This window comes from Dasypus novemcinctus, chromosome 3 (assembly GCF_030445035.2).
Source record: "Dasypus novemcinctus isolate mDasNov1 chromosome 3, mDasNov1.1.hap2, whole genome shotgun sequence".
Taxonomy (NCBI): Eukaryota; Metazoa; Chordata; class Mammalia; order Cingulata; family Dasypodidae; genus Dasypus; species Dasypus novemcinctus.
Window position 1 is genome coordinate 67,978,764 of NC_080675.1, and position 26,028 is coordinate 68,004,791.

General features: G+C 37.7%; 3 protein-coding genes across 13 annotated transcripts in view; 1 reads left to right on the plus strand and 2 right to left on the minus strand.

The window, feature by feature from the left end:
- FANCM (FA complementation group M) overlaps positions 1–4,930 on the minus strand; it is a 71,453-nt gene extending 66,523 nt beyond the window's left edge. Inside the window, exons 1-3 of the mRNA XM_004476469.5 lie at positions 4,204–4,930; positions 3,380–3,552; positions 606–683 (exon numbers count right to left, since the gene is read on the minus strand). Coding sequence (XP_004476526.2) covers positions 606–683; positions 3,380–3,552; positions 4,204–4,720 — 768 coding nt within the window. The 5' untranslated portion in view covers positions 4,721–4,930. The remainder of the gene's footprint in view (positions 1–605; positions 684–3,379; positions 3,553–4,203) is intronic.
- A 1,224-nt stretch (positions 4,931–6,154) lies between these two features.
- On the plus strand, positions 6,155–25,979 carry FKBP3 (FKBP prolyl isomerase 3). Of its 2 annotated transcripts, none has more exons than XM_004476468.4 (7): positions 6,155–6,339; positions 8,747–8,848; positions 9,756–9,863; positions 19,509–19,644; positions 20,497–20,564; positions 22,843–22,940; positions 24,120–25,979. In XM_004476468.4, the coding sequence occupies exons 1-7, from the start codon at positions 6,232–6,234 to the stop codon at positions 24,172–24,174; spliced, it is 675 nt and encodes a 224-aa protein (XP_004476525.1). In that variant the 5' UTR covers positions 6,155–6,231; the 3' UTR covers positions 24,175–25,979. The 2 variants fall into 2 exon arrangements, with proteins under 2 accessions (XP_004476525.1, XP_058149458.1); XM_058293475.1 differs by having other exon boundaries at positions 6,207–6,405.
- The window catches only part of PRPF39 (pre-mRNA processing factor 39), a 33,020-nt gene continuing 31,795 nt past the window's right edge, over positions 24,804–26,028 (minus strand). For all 10 annotated transcript variants that reach the window (XM_071213946.1, XM_058293466.2, XM_071213947.1 and 7 more), the window contains 2 exons: positions 25,810–25,930; positions 24,804–25,536 (listed from right to left, as the gene is read on the minus strand). In XM_071213946.1, coding sequence (XP_071070047.1) covers positions 25,480–25,536; positions 25,810–25,930 — 178 coding nt within the window. In that variant the 3' untranslated portion in view covers positions 24,804–25,479. The remainder of the gene's footprint in view (positions 25,537–25,809; positions 25,931–26,028) is intronic.

Genomic DNA, 26,028 nt, shown 5'->3' on the forward strand with positions numbered 1-26,028 from the left:
GGATATTGTACAAAACAATTGGACCCTACTCTTCAAAAGCATCAAAGACACAAAAGACAAGGAAAGGCTAAAGAATTGTACAAAATGGGAAAGGACTGAGGAGACATGACAACAAATACAATGTGGGATCCTTGGATTGGATCCTAGAGCAGAAAAGGACATCTGTAGAAAAACTGGCAAAATTTAAAAAACAGGTATGCAGATTGGCTATTACTATTCCATTAATGTTAATTTTCTGGTCCTAATAATCATATTATGGCTACACGATATTTAATATTAGGAGAAGCCAAGTGAAAGGTATATGACACTTTACAACTTTTGCAAATTTTCTGTAAAACTATTTCAAAACAAACTGAAAATAACTAAAAAAACCCTTTAATATTAAAATTAATTCCATATTTTTAACAAATAGCTTTAGCTGAATGTTTAGCAGACTGAAGTCTGAAAACTGCTCATTTAGAGAAACTCCTGCAACCATAGAAGAAAAGTTAGAAATATTGTAGTTCTAAAGTCGAACTAGATAAATACTAGCATGGAAAACTGATCTGGTCCCATACAGCCACTATCATCTTAAATTTTAATACACAGAAGAACATTTTACTCACCTTTATATCACTACCTGGTGTTGCACTGAGAGCCAAGATTCTAAAGTGATTTGTATATTTGACTAGTTCCCTTACAACCTTAAAAAAAAAAAAAAAAGTAATTTCATCTGTCCAATGCAAAAATAACAGTGGGTATGTTAAATAAGCTTATTATACATGCCTCATTATTATCATTCCTTATTCAGAGTATTGATGGTTTAGTAAGTTGTATTATCTGAAGAGCAAATGATTTAGCTTTATACTCTGTACCAACAAAAAACATATTATGTCTTCACCCATATAAAAAGCTACAATGTCAAGACTTAATACACAGGCAAATCAAAATACTCAAAGTACTACCAGCAATGGCTAATAGAAGAGAAAGAGTCCACTCTCCATTGCTTGGGCTACAGTATAATCTTACAGCTATATCCATATGCACATTTGCCAGATTAAGATAAACTATAACTGATAAAACAGAAAAAAAATTTAATAACAAGATATAATTAAATTTAAGCCAAAGAAAAAAGTATTTTAAGAAAGATTTTAAAGAAATTACATTTTATATGGAAGGCTCACAAATTTTAAATTAACTTTATTCATTTAAGAATAAGACTGATTTTAGGTAACTTAAAAATCTAACTTTCCTTTTGACTCCTAAAACTCTCTCAGCGGCACAAAAGCACCATTCTAGGCTTTGCAGTTTTGAATTCAAAACCCACTCTGATAAGATTAAAACTGGATAATTTACCAGATACCCGTATGCTCCTTCACATGAGGTACCAATACAAAGGAAAAAGGACCCCTAAGTAAAATGAGTTGCAGGAACTGCTCTCAGTATCCGACAGTTGCCACATTAGCTATGGAAATAAAACAGTAAAACGAGACTATCCAAATATCAATCTCAATCCATGTAAAGAATGAATTCAGTGAGACTCTGAATCTTGACTAGCTATGGAAATTAAACAGTAAACCCAGATTATCCAAATCTCAATCTCAATCCACATAAAGGATGAGTTCAAAAAGACTTGAATCTTGATTAAAACTCAAAAAAATAGTATTTATGGACAGTTTTTTTTTAACATGACACATGACATATAAAGACAGAATATTAAATTAATATACTTAATGGAGATTTACGTAGAATTATTTATGTAATTAAAAAACTGATGCAAGACAAAATGTCCCTAATGACAATTCCCATTTTAGCTTAGTGATGCAAGTGATGCCCTTAGATACCATGAAAGAGGGGGTTGGGGTGAAAGCATGGATATAACAAGGAGACTTTTCAAAAAGATCAATTACTGGACTGGTGCTTTAAAAAAATAATTAAAATTTTTAAAAAACCCTTTCGGAATAACAGCCAGAATTCAAAGTATTCTTTCAAATTATAGGACAGAGATGGTCATCCTTGTTTTGACAGTTCTGAATAAGATCATTTGTTATACGCCAACATATCTGCCAGAGTAGGTACACCTGAAAAATGAACCAAACACATTACTTCTTTTAAAGAGATTCTCAGCCATTTTGTAGAAGAAAAAATGATGTTGTGTTTGTAACCCTGTAAGCTACACGATGCTGCAAGCCCATTGGAACCTCTCTGGAATACTGAATGTAGCTTAAATTCTCATTGTTATTTGGTTATTAATGAAGTCAGTTCAAGTCTCATTGTACCCAATAAAAGCGTAAGCTTTGTAGTTTAAAAAAATCACTTAATACTTAGAAATTTTTTTACATGAAATAAATGAGCTAATTTGGTGCCACTAAGAAAATGAGTTAATAAATGAGTGAGATCATTTTATTATTATACTGTTATATAACATATATTACTACATGCTACATTAAGGTTACTAAATACAAACTAAATCTAAAAAATGAATTCCATGTAGTCAGAATCCAATTTTTAAATGTCCCTCGAAAGCAAAAACCTTAGCATATTTGATATTTCTTTAACTTGGAAAGATACAAATAACTGGAAAAATATATCCATTTTCTGGTTGTAGACCAACTCTAAGAAAGATGGCAATTATCCCTAAGACAACAGAGGTATAATACTACAAAACTTCCCCAAAGAAGCTATTTTACAAATTCACAAATTGGAAGTGAAATTCATCTCTTTGCACTAACTGAAACCAACTTTCCCTTTCTATTTTCTTCTTTTATTACTACTGTATACTCACCTGCCTGATTTCATCAGCTACTGTGGTTTTAACTACCACCTGTATACTTATGATTTCCAAATCTGTACCTCAAATCAGAATGCTCCAGAGAGCCATATTTCAATCACCTACTACCTGCTGGATGTCTTACAGACCTCAAACTCAACACAGGGAAAACTGCACTTTTTCCATGTGTACCCTCATCCCCACCCACTCTGCCTCCAGAATTCTACATCCTGACCAATATCTTTCCAGTCTTCAAAGTCAGAAACTTGGGAGTAGTAATAAATTCCTCTTATCCCTCATTGAACACCCTGCCTTTACCTTTTTCCCTTATCTTTTTTAAATATTAAGTATCATTCCAGCTAAAAATTTTTCAATGACTCTCCCCTATTGATAACTTTCCTAACCATGACCAGGCTCTCATAATCTACATTTGAGACTAATGATTTTGTTAAGCTTTAAAAAAAGATACATTAATACATTGATTCGAATTGGGCAAATGAAAATATGTCTTATCATCTATTCTGAGGGTATGCAAGGCTTTTTTCACAATAACACCATCAATAATTTCCAACACTAATAATTATTTCCCCTGAAGTACTCTTTAACAAAATATTTTAACAAAATTATTACCTGACAATAAGCATAGTTCCCAAGAGCTTTATGAGCTTCATCAATAACTAAACACTTGATTTCAGCAGCCGGACAAGTTCCTCTAGAAAGGTCATTTACCATAACTTGAGGTGTAAGAAAAAGGACTCTTTTACGCTGCCATATTTCCTTCCTGGTGAAAGCTTGAGTAGATCCTGTAAATAAAATTAACATGCTACATTCTAAACTCTCAACTGTTACCTATAAAATATAAATAATCTGGCCTGTTTTCACAATGTATTCCTGCACTGGTCATCTGCCTTCAAGATGAAAAATTTGACTATTCATCGGAATGCTACATTTTAAAGCTACGTGTGGTTCAAAATGTAAAAACTTTTCTTACTTAAAATCAAAATTTGTCTTTAGAGAAGATAAAATGGCACAATATTAAAAGAGAAGTAAATTCTTCAACTGAGATATCCTTGGGAAGAAAATCAGGAAACATCATGTTCATTTACCAGTTTCAAAATGCTCTTATTGACAACATACAGGGATTCTCTGAATATTGAATAATGCAACCCTAATCATTAGGACTGGACTTGCTACAGGACAAGTAGATGATATTTCAAGGGAAGGATGTAAGATGGAGATAATGTGATCTGGGTCAATAATAACCCTCGAAATTAAATTAATTATACCCAGCTGCCAAGAAATGACACTGCATATCCACTATCTATCTTTGGCTTATTAAATTAGTTACTATTCTTGATCATTGTCCCAATCCTGCTCTCTGTCGACCAGAATGTGTGCTTTTCCCGTAGGCACCCAGATTTTATCTCCAAATTAGCCCAGTCTTTCTAAGATACCTGTCATTTCGGCCATGTGGGACTGCGGGATACCCATGACCCGGTAGCAAGCCTCGATCTGCTGTGCCACCAAGGGTTTCGTGGGAGCCATAAAGACCACCTTGCCGGAAGGATACCAGCGGTAGAAATTGTACATGACCACTGCGGCAATAAAGGTCTTGCCCAGCCCAGTGGGCAGACACACCAGTGTGTTACAGAACAAAGCGGTTCGGGCGATGTGCAGCTGGTAGTCCCGCACTGGGCAGTTGGTAGGGTAAATCCATAGGGTGCCTGCTGAGGTACAGAACCCGCCGTCCTCCAGACTCAACTGTCTCTCAGCCTCGTACACCGCGACCAGCAACACATCATCGTCAGTCTCCGGTTGAGCCTCTGCAGCCTCGGCCTGTGCCGAATTACATGCTCTGGAGCTGCCAGTGCTCTGAGACCGCTCAGTTCCGGAACTGAGACCCGGCGCCCACGCTGATCGCAAGACGCTTGACCCCCACGTCTGGAAAAGCGTTCTTTGTCGTCCATTCATTACGCCGACGACCACCAAATACTTGCAGCTGCAGCAGCACAACCGCCACAGACCCGAACCCCATGGATTTCTTTCGCACAAAACAATAGAACCAGAGGGCGGGACTGCGCTAGCGCATCCACTTGAAAATGCCGCCGCTGGGTTTGCGTTGGAAACATGATTGGCTGGTCTTCGAGAAACCTTCCGGGACCCTCCCGGAAACGCATGCGCTCTCTTAGGCTGTTACTCTAAAATTGGTCCCCCTTTCCGTATTTTTATAGACTCTAAGTTTGAGTTCCGTTTCCAAAAACCGGTGTCCCGATATCTTTAAAGTGATATCGCTTAAAATGATAAAATAACCCGGGAACAACGGAAGACCCATAATTATGTAACTTAATTTTTTTTCGTCTAAGGTGCTTTATTCCTGGTTGTATTTTTAAATCGGAAGATGAGGTGAAAAGCAAAAGAGTATATTTAGAATTAAATCTTATTTCTTTACCCGGGGACGAGAAAAAAAAATGCCAGGTCTCTTTTACGCGGTATTGAGAGTGGAAATCCATTATTTTTGTATTTGTATTTCTAAAGTGGAAGTGAATGTGGTCTGTTCGTGTTGTTCGTTCTAAAATCCGGGCAGGGTGGGGGGCGAGGGGAGGAAGCAAGGCATCCTGATTTTCCACCTACATTACCGATGAAGAGCAGTAAGGGTCGGTGTAATATTCCACTCGTTAACGATACCTCCGTACATCAGTCTCGGATACAATTCCCGTCTTCTCCACTTTAAATCTGGCAATTTAGAGCAACCTCTGTAATTGTGTTTCTTCGCGTTTTGAGGAAAACTATACACACCTCGTGGGGGTGTTGTGAGCATTAATAATGCCATGCTCATCACCGTAACCAGCAACTGGCATTCTTCACACGCGGCAGCCTGCGTGTAGCCGCTCTACATATTTATATCAGTTCAAGTTTTTGAACTTGTGTTTAAACTGTTTCTTCGTTTGATTTGGGGGGAATGGGATCAAGTTGCAATTTAGTTTCATCAATGCGAACTTTGAAAGGGAGATAGTGGGATATAGGTTATTCTGATAACCTGATAGACGGGGACTGAGCCAATTCAATAGTCGTGAATTTTTAGACTAGAACTAGATAAAACGTTATGAGCCTAAATGATGTTGTTTTCTTTAAACAGGGTATAGCCTGGATGGCATAGCAGCCATCAGTAATAAACAAGTATGGGTAATGGCTGTTAAATATCACTATCATAAGAGGTCGCCTCATAAAGGGTCCAATCAGAAGTAGAAGTAGATCGCAAATTGCTGTCCTCCGCGAGATAGTAGGGTGCCGCGACCACCCGGGCGGGTTTTACCGCAACCCAACTTAGAAGCCCTCATAGCACAGTCTGGACGTCACTCAAGAACAGGTCCCAATCCCGCCTCGTAGCCCATGGCCCCGCCCCCTCGGGCTCCGCGCCCCAGGGGCGGGGCGAGGCCGAACTGAAGCGGGCTGGCTCAGTAGAGCAGAGGCAGCGGGGGAAGATGGCGGCGGCCGTTCCACAGCGGGCGTGGACCGTGGAGCAGCTGCGCAGCGATCAGCTCCCCAAGAAGGACATTATCAAGTTTCTGCAGGACCACGGTTCAGATTCGGTACCAGAGGCGGCGGGGCGACCGGGCTGGTGTGACTGAGGGAAGCCTCACCCCCCGGACATGCCCGTACATTCCGTCTTCCTTGGTGCCCCCGCCCTCGTCCTTGCGCGGCCTGTGGCAGTGAAGGCCCGAGCTACCCTCCGTGCTTTTTGGTCGGCCTCACTGGGGCCTGGGGAGTTGCTTTACCTCCTGGGTCACTCAGGCTGCAGTTGGGTTGTTAGGACCTCACAGGGATCCCTGAAAGGGGTGGCGGCCACGAGAAAACCGGGGAAATATTTAGGGGCTAAGGCTAGGATTAGGAGGGTGAGGACAAGGGACTCGGCTAAAACTCCTGGGAGCCAAGCGCGGGCTATTGGGAAAACGTGAAGGGATGTGAAGCATTTGTGGGAACCTTTGTGTGCGATTTTTCTTTCCAGTTTGCTAAATACCTAACAATGTGTTTTTAAAAATTCTTAGTTTGCGGCTTAACTTTTTTTAAGGTCGACCCTTTATCCTTCACATCTATGTTTAGGGTAATTATGTACACATTTTTTGTGCAGTGGTTTCCCGTTGTTATAAAAACTCTAAGAAATGTATTTGGCACTCTTTATACTGTATGCCCTGCATTTTTTTCAGCACAGTCTCCATCTTAACTACCCGTCTGTAGTCACAAGTTATTTCTGTCAGACTTTTTTTCCTTCGGAAATTAAGATCATTCATAGTTCTCTTGAATTGATGAACTACTGTACACTTTGTTGTTCAAAGGCACTCATCGGCGGCAGCTGGATATAAAAGCTGCAGTCTGCATGTGGTTTCTCTAAAATTTACGTCTCTAAACTTGTATTTAGAAAAATTGTTTCTGGGTTCTTTGCGGAGGATTGTGTTTTATTTTCATTTGTGAGGGTCTTGAGCAGGCGGTATAAGAATTGCCTAACTTCCAGTTAAATATCGTGAATAATTATTCTGGTATCAACATCTTAAATGAATTCAGCAAATATTTATACATAGACTATGGCGAGAGTGTGTCAGTGTTTAGGGATAGAAGGATGAGAGTACCTCCAGGATCTTAATGCAACTTAATGGAAATTTTTGCCCTTAAACCAATTCATATTTCAACTGGAACAATGCAATAGAGTGGGCATTTATTAACCTTAATACTGTACATAAAATCCTCATGAAAGTAATTATATCTAAGTGGAATCCAATATAAAAGTGGCCTACATGGGACAATTTCAAGAGACTTGAATTATCAAAATATTTTTCTAACATCTTTTAATTATTACACGTACATAAACTTATTTGACAATCACTGTTTTACTGATCATAAGGTATCAAAGGGATGTTTATACTGTTTTTCTGGAACCTTGCTAAAGAGACTACAGGAGTTCCAAAGCAATGATTACTTCTATTAACTTTTTCTCCTTTCCTATCAGCCATTATTATTTAAAACACTTAGAAAGTGAGAGATAGAAAAGTGAGGGAAAAATACAACAGTGATAGTGTTAGAAAAAATGCTTTATCAAACGCTTAGACGATGCCAAGGGACAACCTTGAGAATGTAACAAATAAGGAATCAAGCAAGGACAAAGCAAAAAAGGAAGTGGAATAAGAGGAAAACAAAGGTTATTAAAGATGATCTGCAGGTTGCATGATTTTAACATGAAGATATGTGATTTGATTTTAGTAGAAGTTTGGTTTCCATCTGCCAACTTAGCAATCATTTGAGAAATGAAATTCTATTACTTCAAGTAATTACATTATTAATCAGAAAAGCTGATATTAATCGGGCTCCTGACAGGTTCTATGCTAAATATGTTAAATGGATTATTGTATTTTATTTTTAAAACAACCTCTGAATGAGGTGCTGTTATTTATCTTCCATTGCAGATATGGAAATTTCAGTCTTTAGAAAACCTGAGTGCGTTGCCTGGGCTCAAACAGCTAGTTTCTAACCCAGGTGTTCTGACTTCATAGCCTGTACACTTAATCACTATACTGTAGCTTTGTGTAAGGGTGCTTCCCAATCTGCAAAGAATAGATTTACAACTATGTTGAGATGGCTACACCCAACAGAGGTTTCCAGGGCCAGAGTCAAGTAGCCTCCTGCCATGAGCCCTTTCCTCCCATGTGCTCCCTGCACAAATATTCTTTTCTGTGAGTTTTCTGATGAGAAAGGTGTTCGGATGCATCAGTGTGACACTTAATACTGTAGTTCTAGTCTTATGAATAATTGTTATAAATAGCCAATGTTTCTTTAAGTTCCTTAAATTTTTTTTTCTAATAAGTAGCCTATAAAATATAGTGTTTATTCTATTCCTTCTTCTATAAGAGTGCTATTGAAAAATAACTGCTAGCATAAAAGATCATTTTCTAATTTTAGACCCTTCTTGAGGTCTTGATTTTGCCTAACCAACGTTTTTCTTTATAGTTTCTTGCAGAACATAAGTTATTAGGAAACATTAAAAATGTGGCCAAAACAGCTAACAAGGACCATTTGGTTACAGCCTATAACCACCTTTTTGAAAGCAAGGTCAGTATTGTTATACTCTGTTACTAGATCATCATTTTACATATTTTATTTCCAAAAAGAAATTTTAAGGCATTTATTTGCAGGCTGTGTTGAGTTTTTTACACCTGGAATTTTTCTTAACTGTGTTTATAAGTGAACTAGCTATCAAATCTAGCAAGACTAATCTGCGACATGGTAGTATGTTTGGATATTTTGAAAGGGACCAGTTTTTTTTCGTTGTTTGTTTTAATAGAGTAGGCAAGGGAGTGAAGAGTTAAGAAACAAGAAAATGAGAAAATTACACGGTTCAAGGCATGGCCCATGGACATGCTGCAGAATGAGGCCACAGCGGCCAGATTTTTTTAAACAGTTGCCTAGTAGCTTAAATTGAAAGAATAAATTCTTAAAGGCACTAAAAAGTTATAAATCAATCCTGTCAATTGGTACCTACCATATTGGAAGCATTTACTCTGCATATTAAATATTATGTGATAAAAGTGTGTTCTGTTTCATCACTGAATTTAAATCTGGTTTAGATATAAAGTACATCTTTAGAAAAACAAATTTTAGGAAATTCCCAAATATTTGTTCACTAGGAAATAACCATCTTTCACAGAAAAGGATCTTTATTGAGGAATTGTTTGGATAGTATTCGTATCTGTGTCTGAGTTGGCCTTTCTCAAGATCCTGGTTCTCATATCAGAATGTATATTTTTAGATAGTATGAGGGTTATAATTTATTGATAAAAGTGCTTAACATAAAATTCTTCCTTTGTTCTTAAGAAATTTCCTTAGGCCACTTACTTGAATTTCAGTTATATATTCACGACGCAGATGTTCATTTAATTTAGGGGCTAAAAATCCAGATGTCCCTCCTAGTTTTCAGCCTGTCCTGAATATGATAAATGTTAAAACATTTTCCTTACAGCGTTTCAAAGGAACTGAAAGTATAAGTAAAGTGTCAGAGCAGGTGAAAAATGTGAAGCTTAGTGAAGACAAACCCAAAGAAACCAAGTCTGAAGAGACTCTGGATGAGGTTTGTATATAATGTTGTTGTTGTTTTTTTATTTTAATTCTCTTGTGAATTTTAGAAACAGTGTTCGCTTAACATTACCTCATAGTGAGAGGTAGTTGCATATGGCCATTTTCACATTAAGCAACATAATGATTTGGAGTGTGTCATCTCCCTTAGGTGCACTGGAGCAAAAAATAAAATAAAATCTGAAGAACCAGTGCTTTACAGTTAGCCTATCCTGTGTAGTAGCTCAAACTTCGTATTTAATAATGCCTTCAAGTCTGAACCAGACTCATCTGAGGTTTCAAAGCTATTTTAAGGATATGATTCTATAGCCAAGTTGGACTTTAGCTTCTTCTAACGTACATCATGTCCCTGGCAATAGAAATAGTCCAGGCCTGGCTGTGGGGTGCAGGTCCATCTGTCTCATCTTCCCTAACCTTGGTTTTATATTTTTATACAAAGGTTTTAAGAACAAAATAAAAACTTTCTGTAAGTGATGAAGATGGCCTTAGTAGAACTGACTTGATTATAATCTTGCCACTCTAATATATCTTGCCAACCCCAAGCTTACTCATTCCTAGTGGTCTTAGTTTCCATGACAATAATCTGTCTTTAGTTCTTGTAAGAGGTGTAGCCTGCTGATGAAGGTATAACATTTGTAGACAGACTATAAGTTCAGGTACAGAATTATAGATGTGTTCTATGAGTAAAACTGGTTAATTTGCATGATCTTTTCCTATTGGTTAAAAGCACAAATTGATGGTTATGGGTCTGTACAGGCCCAAAAAGCAATTTAAGGTTTATCACAACTAATATATTGATAAATGTTCTATATTGAGCAAATATTGAGCAGCTATTAGGGTGGAGTTATGGTAATAACTAATAAAAGCATCTGACAACATAGTTCACCCTCCAAAAATTAGAACGAAGAAGGTATAAGGAAGAAGAACAGTCTATCATTTAGGGCTTAAGTAGAGGGCCGTTCCAAGTAAAAGAAAATGACAGATTCATAAGAGCTGGGGACAATCTAGAGAGAGCTTTTGAGGGTGCTCAACTGTATCCTTTTCTGTAAGACCTTTTCATTTCATTTAACTGGCCAATCTAAGCCCAGTTGTGCATTCTCACTGTCTTCCTAGCATCCTGTTGAATCCCCTTGCTGATTCTTACTTTCTGCTTTCTCTTTTCACACTTTGGAACTGCAGAACAAGAATTGTGGAGAAAAACTAATCATAAAACTGGTTCCAGGGCATTCATGCTTAATCTCAGCCAAGCGTGTTTTCTAATTTCACTGCTACTCAGCAATATTTATACTGTTCCTCACTTAATTTCCTGTTCCACTGCCTACATAAACTAGTTGAAACATTTTCCCACAAATTCTAAGTCCTCTCTTATTCCTTTTTCAGTGCGTGCTCCTATGTTCCATTTTACCAAAAGGTGGATGTCTAGAGCCATAACTATTTCCTTTTTTCCAACATGTAAGTTTTATTAAACTTTGGCTCTTCAGGACTAATGCTCTCAAATATCTTTCTTCTCGTTCAAATCTTAGTGCATTCCTTTTCCATTTTCAAGCATTTCAAGGCATCAGACCTGGAGTGTTGGAAAAGTTACTAATCTCCTGCCTCCATTCTATTTATCCATTCAACCCAAAAATGGCTAGCAAACGTTCTAAAATAATATTTTGCAAACTACCCTCCTGCTCAAAAGTCTTCAGTAATTTTGTACTGTCTAGAACTATGCTGTCCAATATGGTCGTCACTAGTCATGTAGCTGTGCACTTTTTACTAGTCCAGTTTGATGTTGTGCTTTAAGTGTACAATACAACTCAATTTTAAAAGCTTGGTATAATTTTTTAAAGAATGTAAACATCTCAGTATTTTTTATATTAATTACATGTTGAAATATTTTTGGATATACTGGTTGAAATGAGATGTTATTCTAATTAACTTCACCTATTTCCTTTTATATTTTTTAAATGTGGCTACTAAAGAACTTAAAATGAAATTTGTGACTGCCATAATTCTGTTGAACAGCACTGGTCCAGGATATAAATTCAAATTTCTTGTTCTTGGCATTCAGAGCCTTCAAAAATATTGCTCCTGCCTAGTTCCCTTACATTATATCCTGCTTACATAGAAATACTCCTATTCAGCTAGAAATGTCTGGTCATTGTGTATTAACCATGCCTTTTCCCAACTTCATACTTTTTTTTTTTTTTTTAAGATTTATTTCTTTCTCTCCCCACCCCAGTTGTCTGTTTTCTGTGTCTATTTGCTGAGTGTTCTTCTTTGTCCACTTCTGTTGTCAACGGCATGGGAATCTGTGTTTCTTCTTGTTGCGTCATCTTGTTGTGTCAGCTCTCCGTGTACACGGTGCCATTTCTGGGCAGGCTGAACTTTTCTTTCACGCTAGGTGGCTCTCCTTATGGGGCGCACTCCTTGTGCTTGGGGCTCCCCTACGGGGGGGGCACCCCTGCGTGGCATGGCACTCCTTACGCGCATCAGCACTGCGCATGGGCCAGCTGCACACAGGTCAAGTAGGCCTGAGGGTTTGAACCAAGGACCTCCCATGTGGTAGACAGACGCCCTAACCGCTGGGCCAAATCCACTTCCCCCAGCTACGTACTTTTATTTCTTGCCTAGAATATCTTTCCTCTTCACGACCCTATTTGTCAATTCTAATCTCCATTTAAGACCCAGCTTACAAGACTGATTTTTTTTTTAAGATTTTTTATTTCTCTCCCTTCCTGCCACCGCGTCCCCCCATTGTCTGCTCTCTGTGTCCATTCACTGTGTGTTCTTCTGCATCCCCTTGCATTCTTGTCAGTGGCACCAGGAATTTGTGTCTCTCTTTTGTTGTGTCATCTTGCTGCGTAAGCTCTCTGTGTATGCAGCACCACCCCTGGGTAGACTGCTTTTTTTTTTTCTTTAAGAAATCAATTTTATTGATACGTATTAATAAACATACAATTCATCCAAAGTGTACAGTCAGTGGTATTTTCTTTAATCACATAGTTGTGTGTTCATCACTTCAATCATTAGAGCATTTTTCTTATTTCAATAATAATAATAAATTTAAAAAACAGACAAGAAATTTCCTCACCTCTTTTTTTTTTCTCTCATTATTTTTTTTAAATGCTACATTCAGAAAATATAAGAGGTCCCCATATACCCCCCCCACCCCACTCCTCCCACATCAACAACCTCTTTCATGATCATGGCACATTGATTGCATTTGGCGAATACATTTTGGAGCACTGCTGCACCACATGGATAATGGTTTACATTGTAGTTTACAGTCTCCCCCAGTCCACCCAGTGGGTCATGGCAAGACATGCAGTGTCCAACATCTGTCCCTGTAGTATCACCCAGGACCAACTCTTAAGTGCTGAAAATGCCCCTATGTCATATCTCTTCTTCCCTCTCCCTACCTTCAGCAGCTACCGTGGCCACTTTCTCCACATCAGTGCTACAATTTCTTCCATTACTAATCACAATAGTTCCATAGTAGAATATCAGTAAGTCCACTCTAATCCGTACTCTATTCCTTCATCCTGTGGACCCTGGGACAGTAATGTCCACTCCACCTCTATATCGAGAGGGGGCTTAGATTCCACATGGATGATGGATGCCATTCTCCTGCTTGCAGTTGTAGGCCCTCTTGGCTCCCTGGTGTGGTGATTGACCTTCACTTCCCTGTTATCTGGCCAGGGTAAGTCCAATAAACCAGAGGGTAGGAGTTGCAAGTCTGCTGAGGCTCAGGGCCTGACTGTCACATGGACAATCAAGAGAGTCAGGTCTCTTGAGTATACACCAACCCCAGTGCCAGCCACAGGTTCAGTAAAAGTGACAGAAGAGGCATGTGCAGAAAGGTCACATCTGAGTCCAACTCTATCATACTCAGGAACACAAACTCCAAAGTAGAGCCAGCTGACATGGCACTGAACTCCAGAGCCATCTGCCATGACCATAGAACCTGTGGGTCTCTGTAGCCCTCAGGAGAACCGGTACTTGGGGTTGTATCTACTTTGGCTGTCTCTGGGATCCTGCTGAGGTGTGCATAAGCACAAGCCCTCTGATGACATCCTGACTCTTTTTTGGAGACTCATAACCATATAAACTCATTTGTCCTTTCCATTTTCCCCTTTTATTCAAGGCCAAAAAGCAGTTTTTAACACCTCATATTACATGTAGGCTGAGATATTCTGCTGGTCTTGAGGTGACCCTTTTATTCAAGGTCTTTTCTAGTTAAATCTTACACTGGTGCTTGGAAGTAATCCCTCAGCACCAGGCAGGATCATCCCTGGGAGTCATGTCCCACACTGGAGCGAAAGCAATGCATTTACATGCTGAGTTTGGCTTAGAGAGTGGCCACATTTGAGCAACATGGAGGCTCTCAGGAGGTAACTTTTAGGCACACTGCAGCTCTAGGCCTAGTTCATATTTCAGGCACACAGACTCATAAGCATTGTCATTAGTATCAAGGGCTCATTGTTGGACCATCCTTCTTTATTGGTCTTTGCTATTGCACTTGGGGGATTGTTGCTGTTCCATTGGGGAATATGATAGAGTTCCCCTGGCTAGGAACTCAGCACTCCCTCAGTTGTCATTTTCAACTGTAACTACTATGAAAATATCCAAACGTTGTTATGTGCCCTATAAACAATCCCTGGAGAATTCCCTCCCAACCATGTGCCCCCCATCAATAACACCCCACACCAGTGTTTCTCCCCTGCCATAGTTGAACCTCTCTGTAATCTAAAACTTCTTCAGAAATGAAGCCTAATATATTGCCAAGTTCCATTAATAGTAAAATGGAATATAGTGATGGGTATAAAGGTTAGATTAAGAATACATACTAATTTAGAAAAATTAAAAATAAATTGGGGAGACTGCGCTTTTTTTGCATGGGGCTCTCGCACGTGGGGCTCCCTTACACAGGGAACACCTCTGTGTGGTACGGTACTCCTTAGCTCACACCAGCACTGTGTGTGGACTGGCTTACCACATGGGTCAGGAGGACCTGGGTTTGAACCCTGGACCGGACCTCCCATATGGTAGGTGGATGCTCTTATCAGTTGAGCCAAATCTACTTCCTTGTTTCTTTTTTAAAAAAATTTTTTGTTTTTATTTTTTTCTGTGTGTGTGTATGTATGCACCTGGTACATACGTACCAGGGCTGGGATTGAACTGGGACCTCGTATATGGGAAGCCAGAATTAGAACAAAAGTGATTATACTGGGTGACCATTTGTTTTAAGAAAATTTGAAGGACAAGAATAATACACATTACATGAGCTTTTGTGCATAAAATACTTATGGAAGAATGTTTATTTATGAAATTCAATAATGTTGGTTTGGGACACAAGTCTGAAGTAAAAGATTTGATTATATCTTTTAGTATTGTTTTGTCTTTAATTGGGTACATTTTTTTCAATGAAAATTACCTTTTTATGAAAAGAAAAAAAAACTTTGTCCTTAAGTATTAATAAATGTTGAATGCATTAACTAATGCTTATGCAAATGTATAGCCATCAGCCCTTGTCATATCTAAAATGAGGAAAAAGCAGTCTTATACATATGCTAAATGTTGGTGTTTCAGAAAAGGAAAAAAAGTTAAAATTAGACATGAGAGAAAGTATAAATTGAAGAAAGAACTCGCACTCAGGACTCAGGAATGACTTTAAAAGCCAAAAATTTGAGTTTCAACTTTGACAACTCATTTGCTTCTAATCATCATCGAATTCTGTTGGTTTCAACCTCCAAAATTATTTCAGAGCCATTCATCTTTTAATATCCTCACAGTTAGCACCCTAGTCTGACCCAGATGACTAAATTAACTTTCTTCCTAACAAGTTTCCCCACTTATACTTTGCCTTCCAAAACCATTCTTCATGCTGCTATCACAGTGATCTATTTTTAATAAAATGTGATTCTAAGACTTTTAAATTCTTAATTGGCTGCTCAATGACCTAAAGATAAAAACCCAATTTTTTAACATGGACTGCCTAGACCTATCTGTCCATCTTCATCTCATGCCATTCTCCCCTTCATTCCTCCCTAGCATATTATATTAATACTTTTGGGTTGGTGCAAAAGTAATTGAGTTTTTGCATTGTTGCAATTGATCATTTGATATTGGAATACATTCTTAAATAAATGTGGTTATGTTACACATCATTTTAATGTGCATTTATCACTTTATGTTTTTTTGCTAATGACTTAGTACTTGCTGTTTAGTTTATATTATTTTAGACTACTGAAATGATGTTAGACAAAAAGCAGTTTTGAGCGATTTTCTTATTTGAGTTCAAAGCAGCAGAGACAACTCACAACATTAACAATGCATTTGGCCCAGAAACTGCTAACGAACATGCAGTGCAGTAGTGGTTCAAGAAGTTTCGTGATGGCAGCAGACTTGGCCCACTGGTTAGGGCGTCCGTCTACCACATGGGATGTCTGCGGTTCAACCCCGGGCCTCCTTGACCCGTGTGGAGCAGGCCCATACACAGTGCTGATGCGCACAAGGAGTGCCCTGCCACACAGGGGTGTCGCCCACATAGGGGAGCCCCACACGCAAGGAGTGCGCCCCATAAGGAGAGCCGCCGAGCGTGAAAGAAAGTGCAGCCTGCCCAGGAATGGCGCCGCACACACGGAGAGGTGACACAACAAGATGACGCAACAAGAAGAAACAGATTCCCGTGCTGCTGACAACAACAGAAGCGGACAAAGAAGAACACGCAGCAAATAGACACAGAGAACAGACAACCCGGGCTGGTGGGGGGAAGGGGAGAGAAATAAAATAAATCTTTAAAAAAATAAAAGAAAAGAAAAAGAAGTTTTGCGAAGGAGACAAGAGCCTTCAAGATGAGGAGTGTAGTAACCGGCCATCAGAAGTTGACAACAATCAATAGCAATCATCAAAGCTAATTCTCTTACAAGTACACAAGAAGTTGCTGAAGAACTTGTCAGCCATTCTATGACTATCTGGCATTTGAAGAAAATTGGAAAAGTATAAAAACTTGATAAGTGGGAGTCTCATGAGCTGACCGAAAATCAAAGCACTTGTCATTTTGAAGTGTCTTCTCTTATTCTATGCAACAACAACAAACCATTTCTAGATCAGATTGTGACATGCAATGAAAAGTGGATTTTATGTGACAACCGGTGATGACCAGCTCAGTAGTTGGGAGCACCAAAGCACTTCCCAAAGCCATTTGTACCCCAAAAAAGTCATGGTCACTGTTTGGTGGTCTGCAGCCTGTCTGATTGACTACAGCTTTCTGAATCCCGGGGTAAACATTACATCTGAGAAGTATGCTCAGGAAATCGGTGAGATGCACCAAAAACTGCAGTGGCTGCAGCCAGCATTGGTCAACAGAAAGTGCCCAACTCTTCTCCATGACAACACCTGACTGCACGTCACACACTTTAAAAGTTGAACAAATTGGGCTACGAAGTTTTGCCTCATCCGCTTTATTCATCTGACTTTTGCCCACCAACTACTTCTTCAAGCATCTCAACAACTTTTTGTAGGGAAAATACTTCCACAACCAGCAGGATGCAGAAAATGCTTTCCAAGAGTTCATTGAATCCTGAAGCACAGATTTTTATGCTACAGAAATAAACAAACTATTTCTCATTGGCAAAAATGTGTTGATTGTAATGGTTCCTATTTTGGTTAATAAAGATGTGTTTGAGCCTAGTTTTAATAATTTAAAATTCACGGTCTGAAACTGCAACTACTTTTGCACTAACCTAATATTTTCATGCTCTTCCCTGCTTTGAAAATTCATATTTTTTTTTTTGGTAAACCTTCTGGCCATCTCCTGACTAACTTTTCCCAGACTATAGCCTGTGTTGCGTTAGGTCATGCACAACATGGGCCTATTAAATTTTAACTTAGTATTTCCCAAACATTTTTTATGTTAGACCCATTTTCTTCTCACAGCATTAACAATGCGAAGGAATGAGTAATCCATAAAAGTCAAACTAGATGCTGTGGCCCACAGAATGCCAGGAGTACCACCCTCACTCTCCCAATTGTAACAATAAAAAATGTTTCTATAAAGTACTAAAATAGTCCCAGGAAGCAAAATTGCTCCTGGCTAAGAATGGCTGTTCTAGACCTTCAAGTTAGGAAATTGCAACAGAAGTGACATGTTCTAATAGAGGTTTGTAGGAGGTAACAGCAGAGACGCAAGAGAACAGTGACCAGCTCTACAGAGGAGGTCATGGAAGAAAATAGTTTATTGGAGCAAAGATTTCCATGCAAAGAAATCTGAATGGCACAGACCTTTGGCATAAAACTATAAGCAATAATTCCTGAGATCACTCTAGCAGGAGAATGGAGGACTGACTGAAGGGGTAGACTATTTGCAGGGAAAACCAAACTTTTTTCCAAGCCTTGAAAAGACAAATGAAATCCCTAACTAAGGGAGTGAAAGTGAATAAAGATTGCATGGCTTAACAACAAATTAGGAGAGCAGATGTAGCTCAGTTGTTGAGTATCTGCTTCCCAAGTACAAGGTCCTGGGTTCAATCCCCAGTACCTCCTCAAACAAAAAAAACTGACCATTTAGAAATAAATGAGGGGGAAGCAGATGTGGCTCAATTGATAAAGAGTCCACCTACCATATAGGAGGTCCAGGGTTCGATACCCAGGGCCTCCTGGCGCATGTGGTGAGCTAACCCACGCGCAGTGCTGCCATGGCACAAGGAGTGCCGTGCCACGTGGGGTGTCCCCCACATAGGGTGCCCCACTTGCAAGGAGAGCTGCCCTGCACAAAAAGCACAGCCCGCCCAGCAGTGGTGCCACACACAGAGTTGACGCAGCAAGATGACACAACAGAGACAGATTTCTGGTGCCACCTGACAAGAATGCAAGTGGACACAGAAGAAAACAGCGAATCAACACAGAAAGCAGACAGGGCAGGGGGAAACTGGGGGAAGGGGAGAGAAATAAAATAAGCAATCTTTAAAAACAAAAATAAATAAAATGAGGGAGTAGTAAGGAAAATGCTCCAACTTTTTTTGGGGGGGCGCCCTAAGTTTCTTGGCAGATCATCTTTGTTTACATGCTTTCCTAAAATATATGAGTATCCATTGATTAGATTAGCCTTTAGTTTGTTTTTTTAAAGCCTTCATAGTCCTGCTTTATTCTAATATGGTAACTTATGTAGATAATTTCATTCATTGTGCGAACTTATTTCCAAGTTTAGGGTGAGAGGCCAACATCACTGTATTCATTCTAAATGAATATAATAAAAGTATCTAGCCATGCATTCTTAGTATTAAAACAACTCAAATCTTTGGAGAATATGTCATGATGCTTTAGGTAATGCCACATGAATTTCTATAGGAATTAAATAGTAAAGTATATCTAATCTTGGAAAACGACTGGATTTATTTTTATTGTTAACCAAATCTTCTCAAAAGAATTTTGGTTTTCAAAGAAGTTGGAGTTATTAGATGTTAAATTGGAAATGTAAAAGTTACTAATATTCTTCTCCTTTACTTGAAATTAGGTAGAGTTTAACTCAGAGATGAAGTAGAAACAATGGTTATCAAATCCATCAGATCTTTGACCTGATTTAGGTCACAGTTGGAATATACAGGTATTCTGTCATCACACAAGTTACTAATTCTGTGTTTTGTTTTGTTTTTAGGGTCCACCAAAATATACAAAATCTGTTCTTAAAAAAGGAGATAAAACCAACTTCCCCAAAAAGGGAGATGTTGTTCACTGCTGGTACACAGGAACACTACAGGACGGGACTGTTTTTGATACTAACATTCAAACAAGTAAGTCTGAAAGTAATCTTAACTTTTTGACTTAAAGACATCGCAAAAAAATATGTGTGGTAGATATTGAGAGGTTGGTAATAAATTTTTGTTGGCTGTCATCTATTTTTTTCAAGATGTCAGGCAGCATTTTCAACGTTTAGTTTGGAAATTTCCTGAGCTCACTGTCCAAGCTCGTCACTTTGAAATTCTGTCTTCCATCTAACATCAGGAATTAATTTTGCCAAGTTCTCTGCAACTTTAAAGAAAGCATCACCTTCCTTCCAGTCATTTGTCTAAGGCCCCATCAGAAGTAACTTTAGGATCCATGTTTGTACCAACAGTCTCTTCAAAGCAATCTAGGCTTTTTCTGTGAAGCATCTCACAATTTCTCCAGCTCTACCCCTTACCCATTTATAAAACAGTTCCAACCTTTTTTTGGTAATTGCAAGCAGCAGTACTCCACTCTGTCAGTATCACATGTCATTTACTTGGAAGAGGTTTTCAGTTCACTAGTTATTGGCTGGATAACTAAAGACCTCTAAGTTGTTGGAAAGCAAAAGAAATGTTTAGTCTAAACTCGGCTAGTGTCCCAAAGTGAGGTCTTATTATTTTAATATAAAAGGCAGAATAATGTGTTATATTGGTGGTATAGTATAGTCCCCCCCCCTTTATTTAGATCATAATTATTTTTACATTCAGAACTTTCTTGGCAAATTATCTGCCTTTTTAAATTTTTATTTTTCATACAATACACAGTAGTATAAATTTTGAAGTAAACTTAAATATTTAAATCACCATCTTCCATTGCAACTTAATTTCTTAATAAAAAGTAGAGCCCATTATTAATTATAAGGAAAATCTGTTTTGCAGGTTCAAAGAAGAAGAAAAATGCGAAGCCCTTAAGTTTTAAGGTTGGAATAGGCAAAGTTATCAGAGGAGTAAGTAAAGAATGCAATGAATCTATGGATATGGTAGCACATGCTCCTTGTGGTATGGGGCTGTAAAGATAGGATTGGGGTTATAACAAAAACAGCTTGGAGTCAATCTTTGGACAATTCAAGGTACTGTCATTTGCCAGCTGTATGATCTGGCACAAGTTATGTTCTCTTGGTCTCAGTTTCCCTACCTATAAAATAAGGACAATACTGCCTACACATCAGGGTTCTTAAAAGATTAAATGAGCATAATTTAAAGTACCTAATAAAAGTAGGGATTCAAATATTAGTTCAATTACTTTAGCACTTTTTCTTCATCAAGTAATTCTTTGTCAGAATGTTTGGCTTTCTAAATGTGTCTAAGATGCTTCATAAAATGTTAAATAGCTGCTGTACCACTTATGGATAATAAGAACAAAATATCTGGTCCACTGAAGTTTGGATAGAAGCCGTCATTCTGTGCCCTTTTCAAAATCCCACAAGCTAGGCTTAAACACCAGAAAATCTTTCAAACAGAAGCATGCTCTCCTCCCACCCATGTGAGGCACATCAAAAGGAAACTGAGAAAAGGGGAAGTTAGGGTTGAGCTGTACTGTCCATTATAGTATACAAAAGGAGTAGAAGAGAAGGGCTAATAGCTTTCTTCATCAGGTTTTCATGCTTCAGTTCATCTGTTTAAAATTGTAATTACTCAGATCAAACATCAACAATGCTAACACCTATTTAAATGCATTTATTTGTAAGACTCCCCAATACATTTTTTTAAAGATTTATTTATTTATTTCTCTCCCCTTCTCCCCACCCCGGTTGTCTGTTCTTTGTGTCTATTTGCTGCGTCTTCTTTGTCTGCTTCTGTTGTCGTCAGCAGCACAGGAATCTGTATTTCTTTTTGTCGCGTCATCTTGTGTCAGCTCTCCATGTGTGTGGCGCCATTCCTGGGCAGGCTGCACTTTCTTTTGTGCTGGGCAGCTCTCCTTATGGGGCGCACTCCTTGCGCGTGGGGTTCCCCTACGCGGGGGACACCCCTGCGTGGCAGGGCACTCCTTGCGCGCATCAGCACTGCGCATGGGCCAGGTCCACACGGGTCAAGGAGGCCCGGGGTTTCAATTCCAGACCTCCTATTTGGTAGACAGACGCCCTAACCACTGGGCCAAGTCTACTTCCCAATACATTATTTTTTTGTACTATACTATAGTTAAAGCATTTATATCCAGAGCCCAAAATGGAATATAAAACATCTTGAAACTAAAGATTTAGTTGAGCATAATGGTAACTATTACTGTTCATACCAAGTTGATAGTAACTATGTATTAAGTTGAACTTTTTCTATAACTGATTTGCATACTGGCAAATCTCTTCTAGTCCACTGTATATTTTTTCTAAATTTTTTGAGAAGTTGTATGTTTACAGAAAAATCACTCTGAGTTCCCATACACCCCCTCTAATAATTCACGTAATATCCAATATGTGACAGATCTGCCTCTCCATAATCTTCTCTTTATTAAGCTGTATTCTGACTGCTGTACTGCAACAGGGTCTATAGTATTAGGAATGTACCCTATATCCCATGCATCATATGGATATTTAGCCATTTTTGATAAATGGCTTTAAGATGCAAATGGAAAAAATAGGCAAATGGCTTCTGCAAAAGACTTAAGGCTCCAACATGTGGTTTATCTTATATAATTTCACTATAGAAATAAGTTTGGTAATCTTAAGACAGTTTTTGAGTTAAATACTTGCTTAAGTTTGTCCCTATAAAAATAAACTCACAAGTGTGTCCTATAATAGTAACTTTTTTATTATGGTGCTAATGACCACTGTTTTCCGTAATATATGACATGTTAACAGTTTAGAAAGTGTTTTTACAAATCATGAGAAGTTTGGGTATTATTTTGAAAATGTATTGCCTAATACATCCTTATTTTTCCTATTTTTCCATTGAGGAAATTGAAGCCTAAGATTTAGAATCATCTGATAAGGACATTCCTTAGGGTGTAATGAAACGAGTAACAGAATGCTTTGTTCTGTATAATCTTGACTGTCTTCTGGTATTGCATGTAATTTTTTGCCAAGTATCATTTTTATTTTTGTTGTTAGAATCACCAAGCTCAATCAGTTTATTAGAAAAGTTTTAAAAAGGAATGTTACAATTGGTAAAAGAATACTTTTTAACTGTATTAACTGTAGTCCTTAGTTTACCTTAGACTCACTGTTTATGTATACAGTCCTATGGGATTTTTTTTGTTGTTGTTTTTCTTAACGTTCTTCTTGCCTTTAGTGGGATGAAGCACTCTTGACTATGAGTAAAGGAGAAAAGGCTCGACTGGAGATTGAACCAGAATGGGCTTATGGAAAGAAAGGACAGCCTGATGCCAAGTATCTTTTTTTTCCTTCATAATTAAGGGAAAACATGTTAACAGGTAACACTTGATGGTATGAAATATGCTGTCTGGGTTCACTTCTAGATCAGGAACACTGCCCAGACTAGTCTTCCCAACATTTAAGCTTTTATGCCAAGGTGTCCAGTAAAGACAATAGTTAATATTTTCTTTGTGCACATAGTATTCAGGTTTAAGCTAGAATTTTCTTCCTTTTTTCTTTTATTCAACTCTTTTAATTTCTGAGACCTAAACTGTGAAGTTTAAGCTTTCATCTTTGAAAGGCAGCTCTTGAAGTGTTCATTTTATTATACCAGAATGTAATTTCAGGCAATGAACTTTAGGTGGATAGAGTCAGAGTTCTTAAAAATGTTAGGGATTACCCATTGTGAAATGAAAACCATGGGACCAATATAATGTTAGTAAATAAGTGATTACTACTAATAACAGTATTTCTCAGATAGGCCCAAGATATTTGAAACATTAGGGGAAAATAGGTCATGTTGTTTGCTGTAGGTATCTTAAATTTCCTTCCATAAAGTGTGAAATAACGACACTCAGTAAATATAAACTGTAAGTACCTTTTCTATTCATGCATTGCAATTTGAAGACTAAGTCACAAAGATCATTTAAACTAGACTAATCCAGTAATAAGTGGGAAGGTAGTTTATAGCTGTTGGTACCATTTCCATTGAACTAGTCTGGTCAGTTAAAAGAAGGTTAAAAAAAAAACAGAAGGCCTCTCCATTGTTTTATCAATTATGATTCTCTGGGAATATAAAGAAACCATCTTTTTTTATCTATGAAAATCAGATGTCCGATGGCAGCACCCTCTCTTTCAGCTAGACTAAAATGACATTTGTTTTTCTGAATAATGAGTAGCAGTCTTCATTAAGTGGGAGGCTAATTTGGGAGCTTAGTGAAGCATCCAGGTAAGGATGATTTCCCTAGTACAAACTCAGCTTATCTAGTCAGCCTCTATTTTTACCCCTAAAGGAGATGCAGAGCTACTTTTAGGAACCACTAAGGTAGTATTTATATTAGCCTCTGAATCAACTATAAAGCCCTTCCCTTCAGGGTTAATTACAAATACCCAATATACCTAATTCTAATTTTAGATTAAAGTTACGGGAGGAGGGTACAGATTTCATCAAATTTACCTTGACTTCTTCAACAGAATTCCACCAAATGCAAAACTCATTTTTGAAGTGGAATTAGTGGATATTGATTGAAATATCAATGCCTCAAATCTAAAGACATCAGCAATGTTAAAACTTGGCCTTGAAAAAATGTATGTAATTAATTTAGAGCTGGTTGCTATTATGTGTAAGGGAAGAGTCAACTGGAAAATTCAAGGAGTTAAGTTATACTTGTTTACTTGATCCCCAACTTTTGAAAAATGTAATCCCTTAGAAATCCCTAAAAAGTCTAAAATATTTTACTACATCTGTGTAAAATACTGGTTAAGGAGAAATGATTTTCCTTTTTCCTCACATTGTAAACTAAAAAGTTCAATACAAATTTATCCAGTGTCTTGATTTGACTTATTTGGTGTTATATAGTAATATTCTTATTAAGTGAACCAGGACTAAGTATCTTTCAGAACAGGGAGTAAGTAACTTAAGAGGAAAACTGTCTGAATTAGGGCTGTGTCATGGATCCTCATCTTAAAATCTCTAAAAGGAGTATTTCTGTATAAAGCTTGAGAAGTAAAAAATTAAAAGGTCCAAGTCTTTGCAAGAAGCTGATATTGTCAAATTCAAGAAAAAAATGTACCTCAAAACCAATGAACCACTAATAATGGTGAATATAAACTTAATATTAGGTTATTACCCCCCCAAAATAAATTCATAAACAATTATTGGATGAGTCTTCAGTTTTATTACAAAAATGAAGATGATCAGTTTGACCAAAATGAAAGCTTGCTCACAAGTTTTACATGAATATTCTAAAATACAAAGTCTCCTGAAACAATACATCAATATGGTTTTCATTTTTAAAAGGGATGCAAACATTCCATTTTCTCACTTATAAACTCTATTTCAAGGCATAGTATTTAATAATGTACCTTTTCTGCAATTAGATCCAAATTCTCAATAAGGATAATTAAACAGATAAACCCTTGTCAGCAAAGGTTAAAAAATCAGTTTTTTTACAGAAGAGGTAAATCCTTAATAACCAGCCCTTATGTATTTTCAGAATCTTGTACTACACTGACATGATTTGCAGTCAGGTTTCTTCCTACCCTTAAGGCTACAAAACTGTTGCAAATGCATTGCAAAAGAATTCTAGACCACTTAATGAAAAAATCAAAAAATAGTTCTCCAATAAAAAGTAAATTTTATAAATGGTAGGAAATAGTATCTGTGGTAAGCTACTAAGTGACATTTCCCCTATTACTAAACAAATTATGTTACAGAGAAACAGGAAAGACAAGTTTCCAAATATGACAAGCTTATACTATGTTTACATCCCTCATTTAAAAAAAAATAATTTCATACATTCCATACACGCCACCTGAAATTTACATCTTCCCATCAAGTTGGAGGGGGAGGATAATACTGTCCATAATTCCAGGGATTATGATAATTGTACTGAAAGGAAAAAGTAGTAAACATGTTAGCACATCAGAACTATGGCTGAGCATCACATATCAATATATAATCAAAGCAGATATGTTTAAGAAAATGAGCATGTGTTCAGTGCTGAAATTCCAAGTCTGAACAGCAAAAGACAACAGGCCTACAGTATATTCTACAATCTGGAACAGAAGCCAATAGTTGGTTTGTTTTTGTTAACGTAAGAATATGCTAATTTATGCTTCTAATGTCATCTATGAACAAAATAACTCAATTACGTAAACTTACCTGATACCAGGCACTATAATTATATGCAGCTTGATTTGCCTGTAAATCTCCATCAATCATCTGTGTAGATGAAGAAGTTGTATCTTCTGTGTGTGCTTTCTTTTCCTCTGGTTCTTCTGATCTATAAATAAAAAGTCAAAATGGGAACTTTCAAAAATCCCACAGACACATACTGTGAGTGAATATCACTTGTGTACATTTGTTTTGCTGAAGTTCTTA

Coding starts and splice junctions, on each gene's coding strand:
- FKBP3 (XM_004476468.4), top strand. CDS start 6,232: ATGGCGGCGGCCGTTCCACAGCGGGCGTGGACCGTGGAGCAGCTGCGC. Junction 19,645..20,496: donor TGATACTAACATTCAAACAA/GTAAGTCTGAAA, acceptor TCTGTTTTGCAG/GTTCAAAGAAGAAGAAAAAT. Junction 22,941..24,119: donor AAAGGACAGCCTGATGCCAA/GTATCTTTTTTT, acceptor CTTCTTCAACAG/AATTCCACCAAATGCAAAAC.